The sequence below is a fragment of the Electrophorus electricus genome, chromosome 15 (genome assembly GCF_013358815.1).
Source record: "Electrophorus electricus isolate fEleEle1 chromosome 15, fEleEle1.pri, whole genome shotgun sequence".
In the NCBI taxonomy this organism is placed as follows: domain Eukaryota; kingdom Metazoa; phylum Chordata; class Actinopteri; order Gymnotiformes; family Gymnotidae; genus Electrophorus; species Electrophorus electricus.
The window spans coordinates 11,387,313-11,404,779 of NC_049549.1; the positions used below are offsets into that span (position 1 = coordinate 11,387,313).

General features: G+C 41.5%; 1 protein-coding gene across 1 annotated transcript; it reads right to left on the reverse strand.

Moving 5' to 3' along the window:
• Positions 1-229: 229 nt before the first annotated feature.
• On the reverse strand, positions 230-16,858 carry numa1 (nuclear mitotic apparatus protein 1). Its single transcript, XM_027012136.2, has 23 exons — positions 16,773-16,858; positions 16,049-16,099; positions 15,869-15,954; positions 15,458-15,537; positions 15,189-15,265; positions 14,997-15,068; positions 14,805-14,895; positions 14,444-14,576; positions 14,204-14,340; positions 13,766-13,877; positions 13,502-13,619; positions 13,194-13,334; positions 12,847-12,966; positions 6,280-10,590; positions 5,938-6,147; positions 5,508-5,674; positions 5,129-5,405; positions 4,629-4,836; positions 4,331-4,467; positions 3,700-4,041; positions 3,432-3,530; positions 2,963-3,217; positions 230-778 (listed from the first exon to the last, which is right to left on the reverse strand). The coding sequence occupies exons 2-23, from the start codon at positions 16,088-16,090 to the stop codon at positions 752-754; spliced, it is 7,242 nt and encodes a 2,413-aa protein (XP_026867937.2). The 5' UTR covers positions 16,091-16,099; positions 16,773-16,858; the 3' UTR covers positions 230-751.
• Positions 16,859-17,467: the final 609 nt, after the last annotated feature.

A 17,467-nucleotide genomic window follows, 5' to 3' on the forward strand; every position in this document is an offset into this window, starting at 1 on the left:
TTTAGTTTTACTTTTAAATCCCAACATCTCCCCTCCAAAATACAGGCTGCTGGATGCCTTACAAAACAGAATACCCCTTTTCAGTTTTTAAATAAACTAAAACAGAACCGGCACTCATTCATATTCATCTGGATTACAAAAAGCAGGATAAATCTTAAACTGTGCACTTTTTTGAAAATAAAATGCCTGAAAATTCCTCACCGAGGACCAACTTTTCACCCATGCTCATTTTATTGCACTTGGTCACAGTTCAGAGAATAAAATCCCAAAATAGGAAGTATTTCCAGGCTTCATTGAAGGGAAATTTCTTTAAAAGGACATTTTACATTTTTCACAACCTGCAAGAGTTGCAACATGACAAACTCACTAAATCATTCAAGCATCCCAAAAAACAATGAAGAATGCTAAACATTAAATGACTTTTTTGTAAAGTTTAATTTCAGTGAACAAGATAAAATATTCATCTGTAAAATAAGGGAATATAGAAAATTGAGGCAGAGTTTGAAAACACTGGAGGATAAACAAAAGTAAAATACAGAGGCACAAGAGATGCACACAAACTGTTGTACACATTTATAAAATTGTTTACAACCAAATTAAACTTTAAAATCAAATTCCAAAAACAATATTTATAAAATCATCAAAATAAGTGAAGGTGGGGAGGACACTAAATATTCCTAATCCCCAAAAGTACAAACATTAACATGGATGTTTATATTGCACATTATTTAATATATGTCAGAAGATCAAGTCACATCTTCATCCTGAATTTCATCAACTGTCAGAGAGAAAAAGAAAAGAGAAGTCAACTGGAAAATTTAAATTAAATAAACTGAATTTCAATTTTAACTAGTCACTCCATTATTAATAATATGGAGAAGCAATAGGGCTGAACACAAAAGTATATAACAAACATATGAAGAACATTGGATTGCTATTCAAATTGCCTTCATGTTCTCAAATTTCAGCTCAAAATGTGTATTTATAGATCACATTAGTGGTTGACCAATGTATCGGCTGGCAGGCCCATCATAAGCAATTGATTTGATAGTTAGAAGATACCCAGCGCAAGTTGCAGTCGCTTGCATTTGCTAATGGCAGATTTAATTTGTTGGTTTACGGTAACAGAATTCTGAAATCTAGCATTAATGTTACCAACTTAATAACATTTTTGGTAACAAAAATGTTATGGGCTTCTAGCTAACAGTTACAGTTTCTGCATGTGCGTACACCAGCTTTGAATAAATCAGCTTAACTATGTGTGGGACAGTTATCACTGCTCTACCATTGTTGTCACCACTTGTTAGAACAAATTAAACAAAAAAAACAAAAAACAACCCTGCACAGCCTGCATATATCCTCCATCACTTAGACTGGCTATTTAGCTTTGATTTGGTTGACACTTAATTACATCAGCAGCTGTGGATATTGATTTAGTGATCATTTTAAATTATGTTATTGTTTTTTATCAGTTGTGATATTGGCCCTATACATGTTAGCCATTGTTTGCCCTGCTCGCTAAATATTGACATTGGCCCTGGCCCTTAAAAACCCATATAGATCAACCACAAGTTCACATTTTCTGAAATATATACCAATCTTCAATAATCTGTAATTCAGCAGCTCTTACAACCTAACTTGCATTTTTTAAAATTGGTTTATGATTCAAACTGGTTATTAAATACATATCTAAGGAGATTCTTCTCAATTCTCTTCTACAAATCCTTAGTTCTACATCCTTTAGCTCGCAATCCCAAAATTCAAAGTTTGCCATCAAAGATGCATCAGTTCTTTAAAAGTTCAGTGGAATCAAAGAGTGAGGATAAAGGCTTCTAGAAACCCAGGAGAGCCCTACATGGAAGAGTTTGTTTTAATTATTACTGTAAAAAGTGTTACAAGTCTGTGGAATTTAGTCATCAATAAGTGCTGTCATTTTAAAGTGCTGTGAGCAAGATTGACTGTTTGGTAAACATCTTTGCATCTCCTCTGCTCATCTTCAGAGGGTAAATAAATAAAAACTGAGTGAAACTGTGGATTCTTCTAGTCATACCCAGTAAGAAAGACCTACAGTTGATTTACTCCTCCAGGTGCCTTACACTAAAGAGGGTTATTCAATCAAACTAACTGCAAAAGAAGGAAGCAGAATGTACACACTTTCTCAGGCTAAAAAAGCTGGCATACTACATACCTATGTGCAACCAAGGTAGAGCAACTATAATGTGTAGCTCACTTGGATACAAGTGACTTACCCTGTAGTCAACCTTCACAGTAGTGTTCACCTCCACTGATATACAGTGATGGTAATGACAACTGCTAATAAAAAAAAAGTAAAACAGATTCATCCTTGTCTTGGTGAATTAGTCAAGGGTGTCTGTTTTGTTCCGCACATTGTACCCCCAGGACACCAAGCAGTGCATTATTTTCCTCAAAGTGCAGGCTCCATTTCAGGTTTTCAAGTCAAATCCCTTCACTCTGACCATGGATCCAAGTGTGCACAACTCAGGCATGACCGTTATATTGCATAAGTAAGCATTCCCACCAAGTGTTTATGGCGCTTGATAACATGATCTCTTTAGTGCTGCCCCCTGATCAGCCCCCTGCATTTTATTTTTTGCAGCGTGGGAGGTTGTCTCAAATCAGTACAAAGAAAACCCTTTTACCTGCATCTTTTAAAGCAGACCTCCAAAGGCCAGATTCTGTTTGAACACAAAGCTCTGGTTAAGATTTGACTGATTACCAACCAGACTAATGCTGTTGAATCACAGTCATGGGGACCCACCACTCTGCAGAGTTCTGCTCGTGAAGGACATTATATTTATCTGGGGAGCTGAATCTTCTGCACTAGAGCATTAGAAACACTGGCCTGCGGACAGCACGGCTTCCTATGACTGTGATAAGTGAAGCCCACAAAGTCCCCAGATCACACTAAATGCACTGACCTATGGCCTAGAGTTGTATGTACCTTTTTTGTGCTGGTGGGGATCTTTGGTGACTTCGTGCTGGCGACGCGGGGAGATTTGGCCTGCGGGCGGCTCACTAGGGGGGACCTGCCGTTTGTGGCACGGGTGCCAGCTCTTGCTAGGCGGATGCCGGAGGCGGGGGACTTGCGGGTACTGCTGCGGAGTTTGTTGATGCCCCTCTGTAGCCTGCTGTCACCTCGACCAGATTTCTTAGGGGTGTTATCAATCACAAACGCCATGGACTGCCTGCGATCAGACTAGACAAAAGTAGAGAAGAAAAATCAAGACCAAGACCCGCCCTACAGCCCTCCCTCCATTTTCCCCAGTTGTTAACACAAGTGATCACTGTCAGTAAAGGCAAACCATCCCATAATCCTGCTCTGGAAAGCATCCAGATCAAAGTACATTTATGCAATCCACTACATACATTTACATGGACTGACTGGCAGAGGGATGATAATGGATACTTACTGAAGAGGCTGGGATGTTCTCAGAATTGTTGGACGTGGAGCGAAGGTTCCTACCCTTGGGCGTTGCAGGCCGAGGGAAGCAGCTTGCTAGCTTCTTAGCCTGCCCAGTAAAGGAACAAAAACAAACAAACAAACAAAACAAACATTAGTCTAAATGCTTAAAATATAGGGCAATGTACTACATTTCCAAGTTTAACTATCACACAAACTTCAAGCACAACATTTTTAATGGGTTAAACCTTTGAGATCAGGTAAGCGTGCCATCTCACCTCAGGGGTATCAGAGTCCTGCAGCTGCCCAGCAGGGCGTTTGGGGGCCAGTGGGCTGCGTGCAGAGCGCGCTTCGCGTGTCTGAACACCGCCTCTGCCCAGCTGTGCTGCACGCTGGGCTGCTGTGCTGGCACTGATCTGACCCGGGAGCATGCTGTAGCGCTGGGGCTGGGAGGGAGCGTGATCTCGAGGGGCCATGGGCGCAGCCAGGGAGAGCCGGTGCGAGGAGAGAGAATCCATCAGCTGCCCCGGGATCATGGAGGCGCGACGGATAGTGTCATCAGGATCACCAGTGCGAACGTCCTCATCGGTGATGGGGAGACAGGAATACCCCAAGCTGGGCTGTAAGAACAACACTGAATTAAAACAAGACAAAACAAAAAGCACTCAACACAGATTATGCTTACAGACCAAGCAAGAGGGAGACAAGAGATAGAATTTCAGTGGCTTAAAATGTAAATAATGACCACAGAAAATAATACATAAAAATATCCATCACCTCTAAGGGCTGGCACTGAGAAGTGCCTGTAAACTAGTGAGGATCAGCAAAAAGGAAAACCATAGGGCTCTTGTGGTTGTCATTATATTTGGCTTTCAAAAGTTATAAAAGTTCACAGACACACATACATACCCGGGACTCCAGAGGGTAGCTGCTCTTGAGGTGTGGTAGGCAGGCCTTGTTACGTGACTGTAGCTCTGCAATGCGCATCCAGTCATCTGGTACATGGTCTGGTTCATTCTCCGTTCCCACACAAAATGTGCTTGTGGCTACACACAATATATATATATATATATATATATATATAAAAAACACTTCCTCCCCCCCACCACCCCTTCATAACAATACCTAAACACCAATCCAGGTCTGCAGAAACAATTTGTCCTGACGTGTGCGTCAGGTTTTGTGTGGGGTGTGTCTCCTCACTCACCCCTTGGGGGAGGATTGCCATGTACGTTGCTTCGGCGGTATCCAGGAAGGCTGAGGAGTTGGTCACTGGGGGTTGCCGTGTTGGGCTGCTGCAAGATCTCCATGGAGACAGGGCGGGTTTTTTGGGAGGCCAAGTTGGGCTGGGACTGGGTGGAATGGAGGCTGTAGAAGGACTCATCTGCTTCCCTCACCCCACCACCAGGGGACTTCTGCACACCATCACACAAACAGCCCATTAACCTGATGCCAAACGTCTCATAAGGCACAGTAAAGCTTAAAATGATAAATACTAACCAAATAAACAAAAAGCTATATAACTAAATAAAACAATTCATAGTGATGTCCCAACCCTGTGCTGTCCTAAAAATAACACTTGAGTAAAACAAAGTTCTTAAATATTATATCCATCTGAAACTTGATTTGAAAAAGAGAGAGGACATGAGAGGGTGAAATTAAAGTTATAAACTGCGAGCTGAAAGCTGTTCATCTCCGATTTTCTACCTTCGTCATGGTGATATTGATGACCTGTGTGGTGTAGCGTCTTTTGACTGAAGAGGCAGGCTTCTTTGCAGAGTCAAGTGTAAGGTCACCCAGAGATGTGATGCTGCTTTCCAGTTTGCACTGGTGCTTGGTGTCATGGTGCTTCCTGCCACGAGGGTTCATGGGGGTGAAGTAGAGGGTTTCCAGAGAGCCTTTATCTTGAGCCCGGAGCTTTGCTGCCAAGCGCTCAGAACTGCGCACCAGTGGAGTGCTGGACTCACCCGGAACCGACGGCTTACTGATTAGAGGGAGGTTGGGAAAAAAAAAAAAAAAATGCATATGCAAAAGGTCCCTTATGTTATTGAAAGGGAGGTAATGCAGAAAGGGTGGAGGTGGTTACCTGGTAGTATTCAGTGAATCATTGAGGTCAAGATCCAGGCTGTCTGTACTGTCATTTTGCACCTCCTTTGGAACATTCATCTGAGGGGCACTTTCTCTGTGTCTCACCTGTGCACTCTGATCTGCCTGTTTCTTCTGCTCCCTTAATTGACGGTCTGCATAATTCACCTACAACACACAAGAGGTTTTCTGTTTGTTTGCATTTTTGTTGTTTGGATTATAACTTGCAATAGAGATATGCTTTTCATTGGTTTAAAAAATAATAATAAATAAATAAAAATTTAAAAACAAATACAACAAAAGTTCATTTTCACACAGAAAATAGTTAAAAGCTGGTCCTATAGTTAAAACAAACAAAAACAAAACCCACCTGAAATGGGCCTGTAAAGTGTTTTAACACTGCAATTGAACGTGTGCAATTACGCATGTACCTGGGCCTCCAGGCTCTTAACCTTGGTCATCAAACCCTTCTCTGACGTCTTGACATTGTCCAGCTCCATAGAGGCCAGTTTCAGTTCAGCTTTCAGGGCATTAACCTCACTCTTGCTGGCCTCTAAAGCGGCCTGCAGGGCCTGACGTGCATCCTGCTCTTCCACCAGCTTTTGCTTTTTATCACTGTAGTGTATTTTAGCCTTCTCCACCTGCAATCAAAAAGAAAAGAGCAAATTATATATAGTGCATTAGATCCTAAACTGAAAAAGGCAGGGGATGACTAGAAAATGGTGGAGATATTCCCCTGAATGCAAGAAATAAAATGAAGGGATGTTTCTAACCTGTGCCTTGTAGTGCTCGACTACCTCAGACTTCAGCTTTAGCTGTTCCTGTAGCTCTTGGTTCCCTTTAGCACCTTCTTTGGATGCCTCTTTAAGAGCATGAATTAATTCAATTCGCTCCTCAAGCTTCATCTCCAACTCTGTTCCAATTTTCTGGGAGGCATCACACTCCCTCTGAAGGGACTGGTTCAAGGAAAAAAAACGCTCATTCTCCTTCTTCAAAGTTTCCATTTCCTGTTGTAGCTCTTTCCTTGCATTCTGCAAGTCATACAGAGCCTCCTGTTGTACCTTGCTCTCTTCCTGGAGGCTCTGGCACTTTTTCTGGAGGGATTGGTTTATGGCGGTCATGAGATCCTTTCCCTTTTTCAAAGCGTCAAGTTCTTGATTGTACCCATCCTGCTCTTGTTTTTGCTTGATCTGAAGCTCTGTAACTGCTCTCTCCAAGACCTCCTTAGCTTGACAAGCTTCTCGTTTCTGCCTCTCACACTCCTCAATCTCACTACGCAGCATGTTCATCTCAGATTTTCTCTCAGAAGAAAGTTCAGAGGCTTTTTCCACCTGTACCTGAAGATAAGCAACTTTTGTCTCCAGCTGAGTTCTTAGAGACTTTTCAGACTCTTGGGTGCTCATTCTTAAGGCTTCCTGTTGCCTTATTTCTTGTTGAAGATTTTCTACATCAGACTCTCTTTTAGCGGCTAGTATTAAAACTTCCTTAATCTTCACCTGAAGTTCCTCAGCTTGGTTTTCAAGCTCTTTTTCTCGTTGTTGTGCTGCTTTTTTCACTTTGCCTAACTCTGCTGAAAGCTTCTGCGCTGCCTCATAACCTTCAAGTAGAGACTGATTTACTGCAGTGAGATGCTCCTTCTCCTTTTGCAAGGTCTCAATCTCTTTCTGATGCTGATCCAGAGAGTTCTGCAGATCAGATTTTAGGGCACTAATTGAGAGGCAGCAGGAATCTTTCTCAGTCTGCAAGCTCTGGAACTCACTCTGGAGGGACTGGTTAACTGAAGAGAGATGTCCCTTTTCATTTTTCAGCATCTCCAGCTGTTGTTGGTAGCCCTCTTGGGTGTTCTGCAAGTGAGCTTTTAGGGCAGTTAAAGCATCCTGTTGTCCCTTGCTCTCTGCCTGCAAGCTCTGAAACTCATTCTGGAGGGACTGATTAACTGAAAATAAATGTTCTCTCTCTTTTTGAAAGGTCTCTAGCTCTTGCTGGTGTCCTTCTTGTACATTCTGCAGGTCCACCTTGAATGTAGTCAGTATTTCATGTTGTTCCTTGTTCTTTTCCTGCAAACCGTGGCACTCATTCTGAAGAGACAGGCATGTTGATGAGAGATGCTCCTTCTCCTTCTGCAGGGTTTCAACCTCTTTCTGATGCTGATTATTGGTGTTCTGCAGGTCAAACTTTATTGCATCCAGAGCTTGCTGCTGCTCCTTGTTCTCAGTCAGTAAGCTTTGGCACTCACTCTGGAGAGACTGGTTAGTTGAACATAGATGTTCTCTCTCTTCCTGCAAGATCCTCAAATCTTTCTGAAACTCGGTTTGAGTGTTCTGCAAGTCATCCTTGAGTGTGCTTACTGTATCCTGATGCTCATTGATTTTTGCTTGCAAGCTTTGACACTCATTCTGGAAGGACTGACTCACTGTAGTAAGATCCTCCTTTTCCTTCATCAAGGTCTCCAGGTCTTGCTGATATCTCTCTTGGTTGTTCTGCAGATCACCCTTAAGGAGATTTAGTGTCTCATTTTGCTCCTTGTTCTTTTCCTGCAAGCTCTGATAGTCATTCTGAAGGCAATGGTGCTCCAAGGACAGATGTTCCTTCTCTTTCTGCAAGGTCTCCACCTCTTTCTGATGCTGATCAAGAGTATTCTGCAAGTCAGTCCTTAAAGTATTAAAAGCATCATGTTGCCCTTGGTTTTCTGCTTGTAAGTTCAGGCACTTACTCTGGAGGGTCTGGAGATGCTCCTCCTTCTCCTTTAATTCTTGCTGGTAATCCTCTTGCATCTTCAGCAGATCAGCCTGCATGTTCCGACGATCACTCTGGAGGGACTGGTTCAATATGAAGAGATGCTCCTTCTCATTCTTCAAGGTGTCCAGTTTTTGCACATACTGATCCAACTCTTGCTTCTGTTTGGTGCAAAGCTCAGTAACTGTTCTCTCCAAAGTCTCCTTGGCCTGACAAGCTTCATTAGCAAAGGTCTCTTTCTGTTGGCACAAGAGCGCCATCTGTTTCATTTTCTCCTGCATTGACTTCAGGACATCATTTTTGGCCACAACCTGATGTGTAGCAGAATCTAGTTTCCCCGTTAGCTCCACAGTCTTCTCAAGTTCTCTGTGGAGAGCTTCTTCAGACTGTTGGAGGAGTTTCTGGTTCATTTCTTGTTGTTCTTTCATCTTTTCATTAAGAGAACAAAGCAGAGTTTCTTTCTTGGATGCAATATCTTTAAGATCTTGAACCTGATTTTGTAGTTCAGTCACCTCTTTTTCAAGTTTTTTCCGTTGAATATCCTCAATTTCTTGCGCTTTTGCTCTGCAATTCTCTTGTTGCGCCATATCTTCACGAAGTAAAAGCAAGTCAGACTGCCTTTCTTTGGCAAGTATTGTAGCTTCTGTTAGTTTATTCTGAAGCTGTGTAAAGTTTTCTTCCAGAGCTTTATGTTTGTCTTCTAAAATAGAAGCCTCTTTTTCTTTCTCTAGAGTAATGTTCTGTTGACAATCTAATTCCTGTTTGAGAGATTTTACCTCCTCCAGAAACTTTTCCAAGTTCTTCAGATTTCCGTTAATCTCCTGCTGGAGTTGTGCCACCTCCAGTTTCAAAGACTGCTGCTGGGCTTCATGGGCTTCTTTTAAAGTCTCAAAATTATTCTCCATAGTAGCAGCTTTCTGTCTTTCGATGGAAAGCTCTTCCTTCAAACTGTTCAAATGCTGGGCAAGATCATCCAGAGCTTTGACTTTTTCAGAGGCAAGTCTCTCAGCATCAGAGAGCTGGAACTTCAATTCAGAGATAACAAGTCTCTGATCCTCAACTTCTCTCTGGTGAAGATTGTGCATTTCACTGGACTTTGCTTGAATGGACTGAATGCTGGCCTTCAGGGACTGGATCTCCCCTTCCTTCATCTTAAGATCTGCCTTCAGTTGTTGAATTTCCATGTCTTTGGAAACCACAATCTGACTCAGCTGCTGAGAATGGCCTTCTTGTTCCACCAACTGCTTTTGAAGATTTTCTGCCTCACATTGAAGGTGGGCTAGTTTCTGCTGCTGGTCTACAAGTTCTTTATCCTTGGAAGATGCTTTTTCTTTCAAGACACACAGTTCACACTCCCTTTGCATTAGTGACTCAATGTTTCCCTTAATCTCACAATGCAACTCCGATATCTTGGTCTGATGCTCTGTAATGATACGTTGAAGTTCCTCCTCAGATTCATCTTTGGCTTTCTTTACTAGCTCCAGTTGTGACTGGGCAAGCTCTTGCTGCTCTGAGAGACTGGCTGCTAGCGCTCTTCCTTCCTGGGCAAACTTCTCCATACATGTTTCAGCATGGTGCTTCTGTTGCTTCATTTTACGGAGTTCCTGACTCAGTGTCTCCAGTTCTGCAAACATTTCATGAGCCTTTTTCTCCTGTTCTTGAAACCTTTCTTCCAACAGAGCTGTATGCTGATCCTTTGCAACAAGAACTTCCTCACCTCTTTTTCTCTCTCTCTCAACTTCATTTTGAAAAAGGACAATGGTGTCATCCAGTGCAGAAATTCTGGTATGGAGAGAGGAGTTCTCTTCTACCACTTTTTGATGGTCTGCCAACTTCATTTCATATTCCACAAGTGAGACTTGGGCAATCCGCAGGTCAGCCCTGACAGCAGTGAGAGCCTCTTGTTGTGCCTCATTCTCTGACCCCATTCCTTGGCATTTGATTTGTAGCCCATTGACCAAGTCCTCTAAAGATGCTACCTGTGCCTCCAGTTTCTCTCGCTGCTTTCGGAGTTCTGCAGAGATAGCAATTTCTGCCGTGAGCTGGACTTCCAGCTGTTGGAGATGAGCCAGATCATTTTCTAAAGATGAAATTCGGGCAGTAAGAATTTGCTGGTTTTCCCTCGATACTTCCTCCTGAGCCTCCCTTTCTGCTCGTATGCTGTTCACTGCCTCTTGGAGATCTGAAATTTGTCTTTCCATTCGCAAAGTTTCCTTTTCAAAAGAAAGCCTCTCTTCTGACAGCAATAGCTCAATGTCCAGCTTTTCCCTCTTAAGGCGAGAAATGTTTTCTTCAAGTTGGGAATGCTTTAGTGTGAGGTCTGCCAGATCCTGCTTCAGCTTCTCCTGCTGTGGGGATAAGGACATTCAAATATTACACAGGAAACAAATTGAAAAGCACAAGATTTACATACAAACCCCATTTCCAGAAAAGGACACTTTCTAAAAACACAAACTGAAATCTTTAAATTTGTTAATTCAACTAAACCTTTACTTAATATACAAAGGACAGAGAAGAGATTGTTTTCAATGATTAGCTCAATTCTTTGTTAAATGTAAAAAAAAAAAAAAAAACTTAATATCTGCAACACTCAAAAAGCTTGGACAGAGGAATGTTTACCATCTCCTTTTCTTTTATACTTTCTAATTATTTGGGAATTGAAGATACTAATTATTACAGTTCTGCAAGTGGAATTTTTGCCCATTCTTTGTATAAAAGACTTGAGCTTTTATACAGTCCATGGTTGCCCGATTCTCATCTTATTGATGCAACATACATTTTCAATAGGAGACAGAGTTGGACTACAGGCAGACCAGTGAAGCACACAAAGTCTATGTTTATGAAGCCATGCTGTTGTAACTTGTGCATAATGAGGCCAGGCATTGTCATACTGAAACAGACATGGAGTTCCTGAGAAAAGATGTCGTCTTGACAGCAGCACGTCTCTACAAAATGCCAATATAAGCTTCTTTGTCAAGGGTACCTTCACACATATGCAGATCACTCTGATGCACCTCCATGCCATCACGGATGATTGCAAAAACTCTTTCATTGGAGAGAGTCTGGATGATCTTTTTCAACTTTAGCACGTAGAATCAGACATCAATTTTCCCTCAAAAACAAACAATCTGAAACCCAGTCCATATTTCCACCGTCTTTCGTTCGATCTTGGATGACTTCGGGCACAGAACTTGCTAGTGTTTCTGCACAAAATTAATTTATGGCTTCCTCTTTGTATAATAGTTTCCGGTTGCACTTGATGCAGCAGCTGACTTGAGTGACAATGATTTTCCAAAGTACTCCCAAGCCAATGTGGCCATGTACACCATGGTAGCATAACCATTTCTCAAACAATAATGCTTGCAGGCTAGATGGTTTTGCATTCAGGTGCAGTTTCCGCACTCAGACTTTACAAACCAAAATTTCTCCTGACTCTGCGAATCCATTTATATTATGAACTGTAGATGGTGAAAGACCTAAATTCTTTGCAATCTTGCACTGCAAAACACTGTCTATGAACTTACTGACAATTCTCTCACAAAGTTGTTGCCTGCTAGGTGGTGGTGTCCTGATGAAAACACCCATTTCAAGGGCATTTCTTCTTCAGCATAAGGCAACATGACCTCTTCCAGTATTTTGATATATTCAAACTGGTCCATGGTGCCTGGTATGTAATAAATGGGTCCAACTCCAAAGTATGAGAAAACGTCCCCAAACCGTTATGCTTGCATCTCCATGTTTTACAGTCTTCACAGTGTACTGTGGCTTGAATTCAGTGTTTATGGGTCATCTCACAAATTGTCTGTGGCCTTTAGATCCAATAAGAACAATGTTGCGCCACTTCTCTTTAGGCCAGTCAATGTGTTCTTTGGCAAACTGTAACCTTTTCAACATGACTTTCAGAAATGGTACTTTACGAGGGTTCCTTGCAAATAGTTTGGCTTTACGTAGACGTCTTCTGATTGTTGCAGTACTCACAGTTAACTGATCTTTGATTTCCCTGGAGCTAAATCATTTGATGCTTCTTCGCCATTTTTGTTATTCTATGATCTATGCGGATGGTAGCATTTCTTTTCCTACCATGCGTTTTGGGTTTTGTTTGCCATTTTCAAGCATTTAAGATCATTTTAGCTGAGCAGCCAATTATTTTCTGCACTTCTTTATATACGTTTTCCCCTCTCCAATCAACTTCTTGTTCAAAGTTCTTTCTCCTTCAGTACAATGTCTAGAACTACCCATTTTACTCACTGAGCAGGTACAACATTTGCTGCCCTCCTTCTTTAAATAAGGGCCATAACTGACACTTGTTTCTTCATGAATGACCTCACCAATTAAACTCCACACTGCTATTAGTTTGAACATGCCCCTTTCATTAAATGAGTCAATTACACCCAATTAGCAGCGTGCATGTCATGACTGATTCTGTTCTTTGCCCATTACTTGGCTACACTTAGTCATGATTTCCCCCCTCCATTGTATTATTATCTTTTCTGCCAAAATCAGTAAATAAATACATTAGTGTTAAACTGCTATTATTTTTCAAATAACTGTATACACACAATGTGATGATATACAATATCATGTGCTTCAGCATCAACACCTACCTCCACTATGGGTCCAAGTACTTCACCTTTCTCTTGTTGTTGGACAGAGACTTTGGAAAGCTCATCCTCCAAAACAGAGATCTTCCCTTGAAGGATCTGAATTTTCTCACTAAGGCATTCCTGAACAAATGGTGTGAATATAAGCAGAAAGAGATGCCAAGGTGGCCATACCAAAAAATGGCAATAAAATACCAGTAAGAAACAAGCCACTGACATTTAGTTTAGCAGAACTGTGTTGAACAAACAACAAGGTTCACTTGTCACTTCATCAAATCCTGTGTTCCAGAAGGAGAAAGCTTTTGAGTGGCACTGTAGAGTGCCACCGTTTGGTGATTATGCATAATTACCCTGTCAACAAGGGCTTGGCTCAGCTCCTTCTGCAAAGCATCCCTCTTGCTCCCCCACTCTGCCTGAGAAAACTCATGGATTTCTGTTAATTTAGCTATCTCTTCCTCAGCACTTGCAAGCTGGGCAAAGGTACTTCGTACCTGTTGTAAACAAAAGCAAGAAAAAATGCTAAATGTGAGATTATTCCAAGATATATTTATAGTTTCAAAATGAGCTTTGTCTCACTGTACCTGACATTGCATGGCAACTGGCCAATCGGAAACAGCAATACAGAAAATAAATAGAATAAACTATTCAGAGTTTCTACCTGTGCAGCAAGTGTTCCATTCTCCTCTGTTAGTTCATCAATTCTTTTTTCTTTTTGGCTATTGTCTGTTTTCAGGTCTTTGCATTGCTTCAAGACCTCATGAACTCGTTTGAGCAGTCTGTAATGAAATCACCAGATACAAAGTTACCTTATTCCAACTGCCAGGGCAGAAAATCCATTTTGACTGTTGTAAACGTAAACCATGTTTAGTGTAAATGAAATATTAAATGAACCATGAATGAATGAATGAGATATTGTCCTGACCCTTCATTCTTCTCCTGCAGCTCCATTAGTGTAGCCTTGTGGTCCTTCTCCAGCTCCTCCCGGTCCCTCAGCAAACAATGAAGCCTATGCTGCAGCTGAGAGAGCTGACCCTCTGTGAGAGAAAATGGAGATTTAGGATGAGAGAACAAAAGATGGACCAAAGAACTAAAAACTTTGCTTCCTTTCCATGGTGTTGCTCTATTAACAGAGTAGCATTTGGAATATTTGACTAGTCAGTCCTGCTGACCATGTGACTTCCCATGACCAAGTGTATGAGTCAGTAAGAGCAATACAGAGTACCCAACCAGACTCTTGCACCCAGCATTTCTCTTCTTTGAAGATCACTAAGGTCCACCACCAATTTGCCTGCAACACTCATTCAACTTACAATAAGCAGTGTCCTTCAGTCAACAAAAAGTCCATGTTACAGTCTCTCACCCTTCTCTGATAAGGCGATGGTATGCTCTGACAGTTCCCGTTCCAGCTCATCCCTGAGGTCACCCTCATTTGCAAGCTCCTTGCGAAGTCTCCTCAGCTGCATCTGTGGTGTGTTCATGATCTCTTGACTTGGAGAGCTGAGAGCAGAAGACAGGTGCCAAGTATGTTAGCAGTCATGCAGTGATTTCTATTCTATTCTATCCATCTACCTGATTTATTCACATTTATGGAGAAACGTACTCAACAAAAGAGCTAGAGGCCACAGTGCTGAGCTCCAGGAAGGAAACACATGGAGAACTGCCTGATCTCGTAAAAATGGGTGAGCCATCACTGAGAGATGAGACGCTACTGCTGGAGGGGCAGTTTATAAGGGCTAAATGAGAGAAGCAAAGACAGGCACAAGGTCAGTGCAAGCACTTCTGGGGAAAAGGGGAGGGGGAAAAAAAAAAAAAAAACACCCCCCCCACCACCAAGCCAAATGTTGACACATTAGACTGGAAGTGCTAAATAAGCCTTCCCAAGTGTGAATTTAAAAAATAACATTAAATAACATCACACACATCACTGGACAGCATAAGGATTCAGTACAGTGATTGCTTACAGCTCATGGTCAGAATTTTGTCCAGCCCATCGCACAGAGACAAGCTGTTCGCTCCATCCTTTACATAACGAAACATGGCCACGATCTGCATCTGTGGGAAGGGGTTGAAACATTTGTTTTTTGAAACCATGTATTTGCAAACTATTTCATAGTTCAAAGTAGTAAACTGCATGCAACACACTATGCTTTTACCCAAGTTTTATACTCCATGCTGGGCACCATTCCTCTGTTAATAAATCCATAGTAGCACAGCAGAAGGACAACCTGTACATAAGAAGACACATACACACAGAGCAAGGCTATGAATGTGTCAAGCTGTGAATTTTGTTTGACTGATGACAAACCCACGATACAAAGCACAATTGTTTGTACACATACACACACCTTGGCCAGCTCCAAATCCAATTTCTTTCCTGTAGAGGTGTTGTCCCATGACAAAGGAGTACACTGCTGGCATACAGCTGGGGGAGGACCAGACAGTGTCAATGAGCTCAGATCAGTCAAAGGGAAACTTTCAAAAACCATTCTCTATCATCAATAGCAGCACAAACACCAGCTGAGCATAGGTACATATTTGAATGCACACTAAGAAATTGCTGAAACGATGCCTCAAAGATATAAGAAACTTTATGAAATGTAGTTTTGAAACATACTGAAGACAAAGTCTGAGACGATTGATAGCCTCTCTGTTGGAGGCAGGTGAACAGGAGCCTGGTTGGGCTCCTCCCCCTTCCTAAAGGAACCAATCAAAGACAAGAACAATTACACAACTTAGGCGTGGGAGTGTGATAAAAGCTGATATTTGTCTGTAAAGCGTCCCTGAGTTTGAGAAAGGCACCATATAAATGTAAATAATAATAATAATAATAATAATAATAATAATAACAGCACGTCGCAAACACGGATTTACACAGATTGATTTACCAAGTTAACTTCTTGCCAGGCCCTTAGTGAGTTAAATCAATTTCACTCTTACATTATTTGGAACCAATAAAAATGCTGGCTACCCTCAGAGAAGTGTCACATCAAAATTCAACATTATTTTTGTCGATGACCACACTCACAGTTTATAAACAAGTTTTAATAGAAGGCATCCGTCCTGGAGTTGTGCCATTCTTTCCACGGGCTCGCCTAGGTGCAAGCTGTTTATCTGTGAGATGCAAGAATTTTGAATACTTAACATCTACCAAGAGGTTGCACAAGAGACGTGGTTATGGTAAAACAAGTGTGAAAGATATACCTACCCACTCCAAAAGCGCACTTTCCTTGGAAGGATGTACATCCATTGCAGAATGCTGAAAGGGCATTTCAAATCGTATTATTGCGGAGGTAGATAGCTAGCTAGATAGGAAGCTAAAATATACAGAAGTATAGCCAATCGATGAAAGGGATAACATTTTAGTGTCAGTGTCGGTTTTAGTCTAGTAAGAGGGCTAAAACCTTTCATTTGCATTTTTTTTATCTGCAAAAACATGGCAAGGGAAAAATCTCGAAACGAAATGGCTAAGCTAACCTAGTTAACCTTTCGTTATCTAGGAAGCTTGCTAGTTACATTGTTTACTTTATACCATGCGTCTTGAATTAAGCTTTTGAAAACAAGACTAGACAGGCAGATAGAAAGATTGGCATAAATGAACTATTCTCCTTTCCATGGAGGTAGCTAGCTAGTAGCTATGTTAACTAACTTTGCTTACAAGCTACTTAAAAGTTAACGTCATTTAACTGAATAAGACCTGTAGTTAACTACAAAACTACAAAAACAAGACACGGCTCAAAGTGAGTAGGCTAGCTAGCTAGCTAGCAAACCGTTTTAAGCAGAGCTGCTTGCGTTGGAAATTAGCGCTAGCTAGCTTAGTTGTCTTGGTTGTTACTGTGGCTTTTTATTCACCCCTTTTAATCACAGATAACATTATAAATCAAAGACCAACTAATACCATGCAATTATCGACTGAACACGTGTTAACGTACCTTTTTGACTGAAACGTATTGCCTTCGAAATGTTTACATTTGTTAGCTAACTAGCTAGTTCAAACAGATATATAACTGTAGTCACTTCAAATCCTGATTCCCTTTTCAAATTTCGGCGCTTGCGTATTCGATGGTTTTTGAGCTACTACAAAAACTCTGGTTGGGTGACTGTAAATGTGACGTACAACCGTAATTATTTTCAATTGGTTGGTACAACACAAAAGAGCCAATAATAACTTAGAGTCCCATGGCACGCCTCCCTAGACCTCATTTTTTCCCCCCTCTCTCCTCGCAGTGAAGTACAATACACAACAACGCTTAGATCCCGTGCGAAATCAACCAGACGTAGATTTGGTAAAAGTAATGGAAACACCAAGGTTGTCCCAGTGGTGATATGGGGGCATAGTGGTTAACACTACTGACTTGCAGTGACCTGGGTTTTCTCTGGTTCCTCACACATTCCAAAAGTGTGTGTGCACGTGCTCTGTGCATGGTTGCTTCCTGCCTGCTAGGATAGGCTCTGAATTGGAATAGGTTTTTTAGAAGATAAATTAATTATGTGGGTATTCGAGGCTGTGATGCTAAGCAGAAGGAGTGGCTCCAAACAGATCCAAGGAATGACAATAACAGTTTCAGGTCTAGAAGACCACAAACCAGGCCAGGCTGATGTTGCTGTGTGATATTTATGCTTGTTT

What these genes read in the sequence shown, in the direction of transcription:
- numa1 (XM_027012136.2), bottom strand. Translation starts at nt 16,090, where the DNA reads ATGGATGTACATCCTTCCAAGGAAAGTGCGCTTTTGGAGTGG. An exon ending in TACTTGGACCCATAGTGGAG is followed by an intron (nt 10,591 to 12,846) that starts GTAGGTGTTGAT and finishes TTATCCCCACAG; the next exon opens with CAGGAGAAGCTGAAGCAGGA. An exon ending in TCAATATCACCATGACGAAG is followed by an intron (nt 4,837 to 5,128) that starts GTAGAAAATCGG and finishes GATGGTGTGCAG; the next exon opens with AAGTCCCCTGGTGGTGGGGT.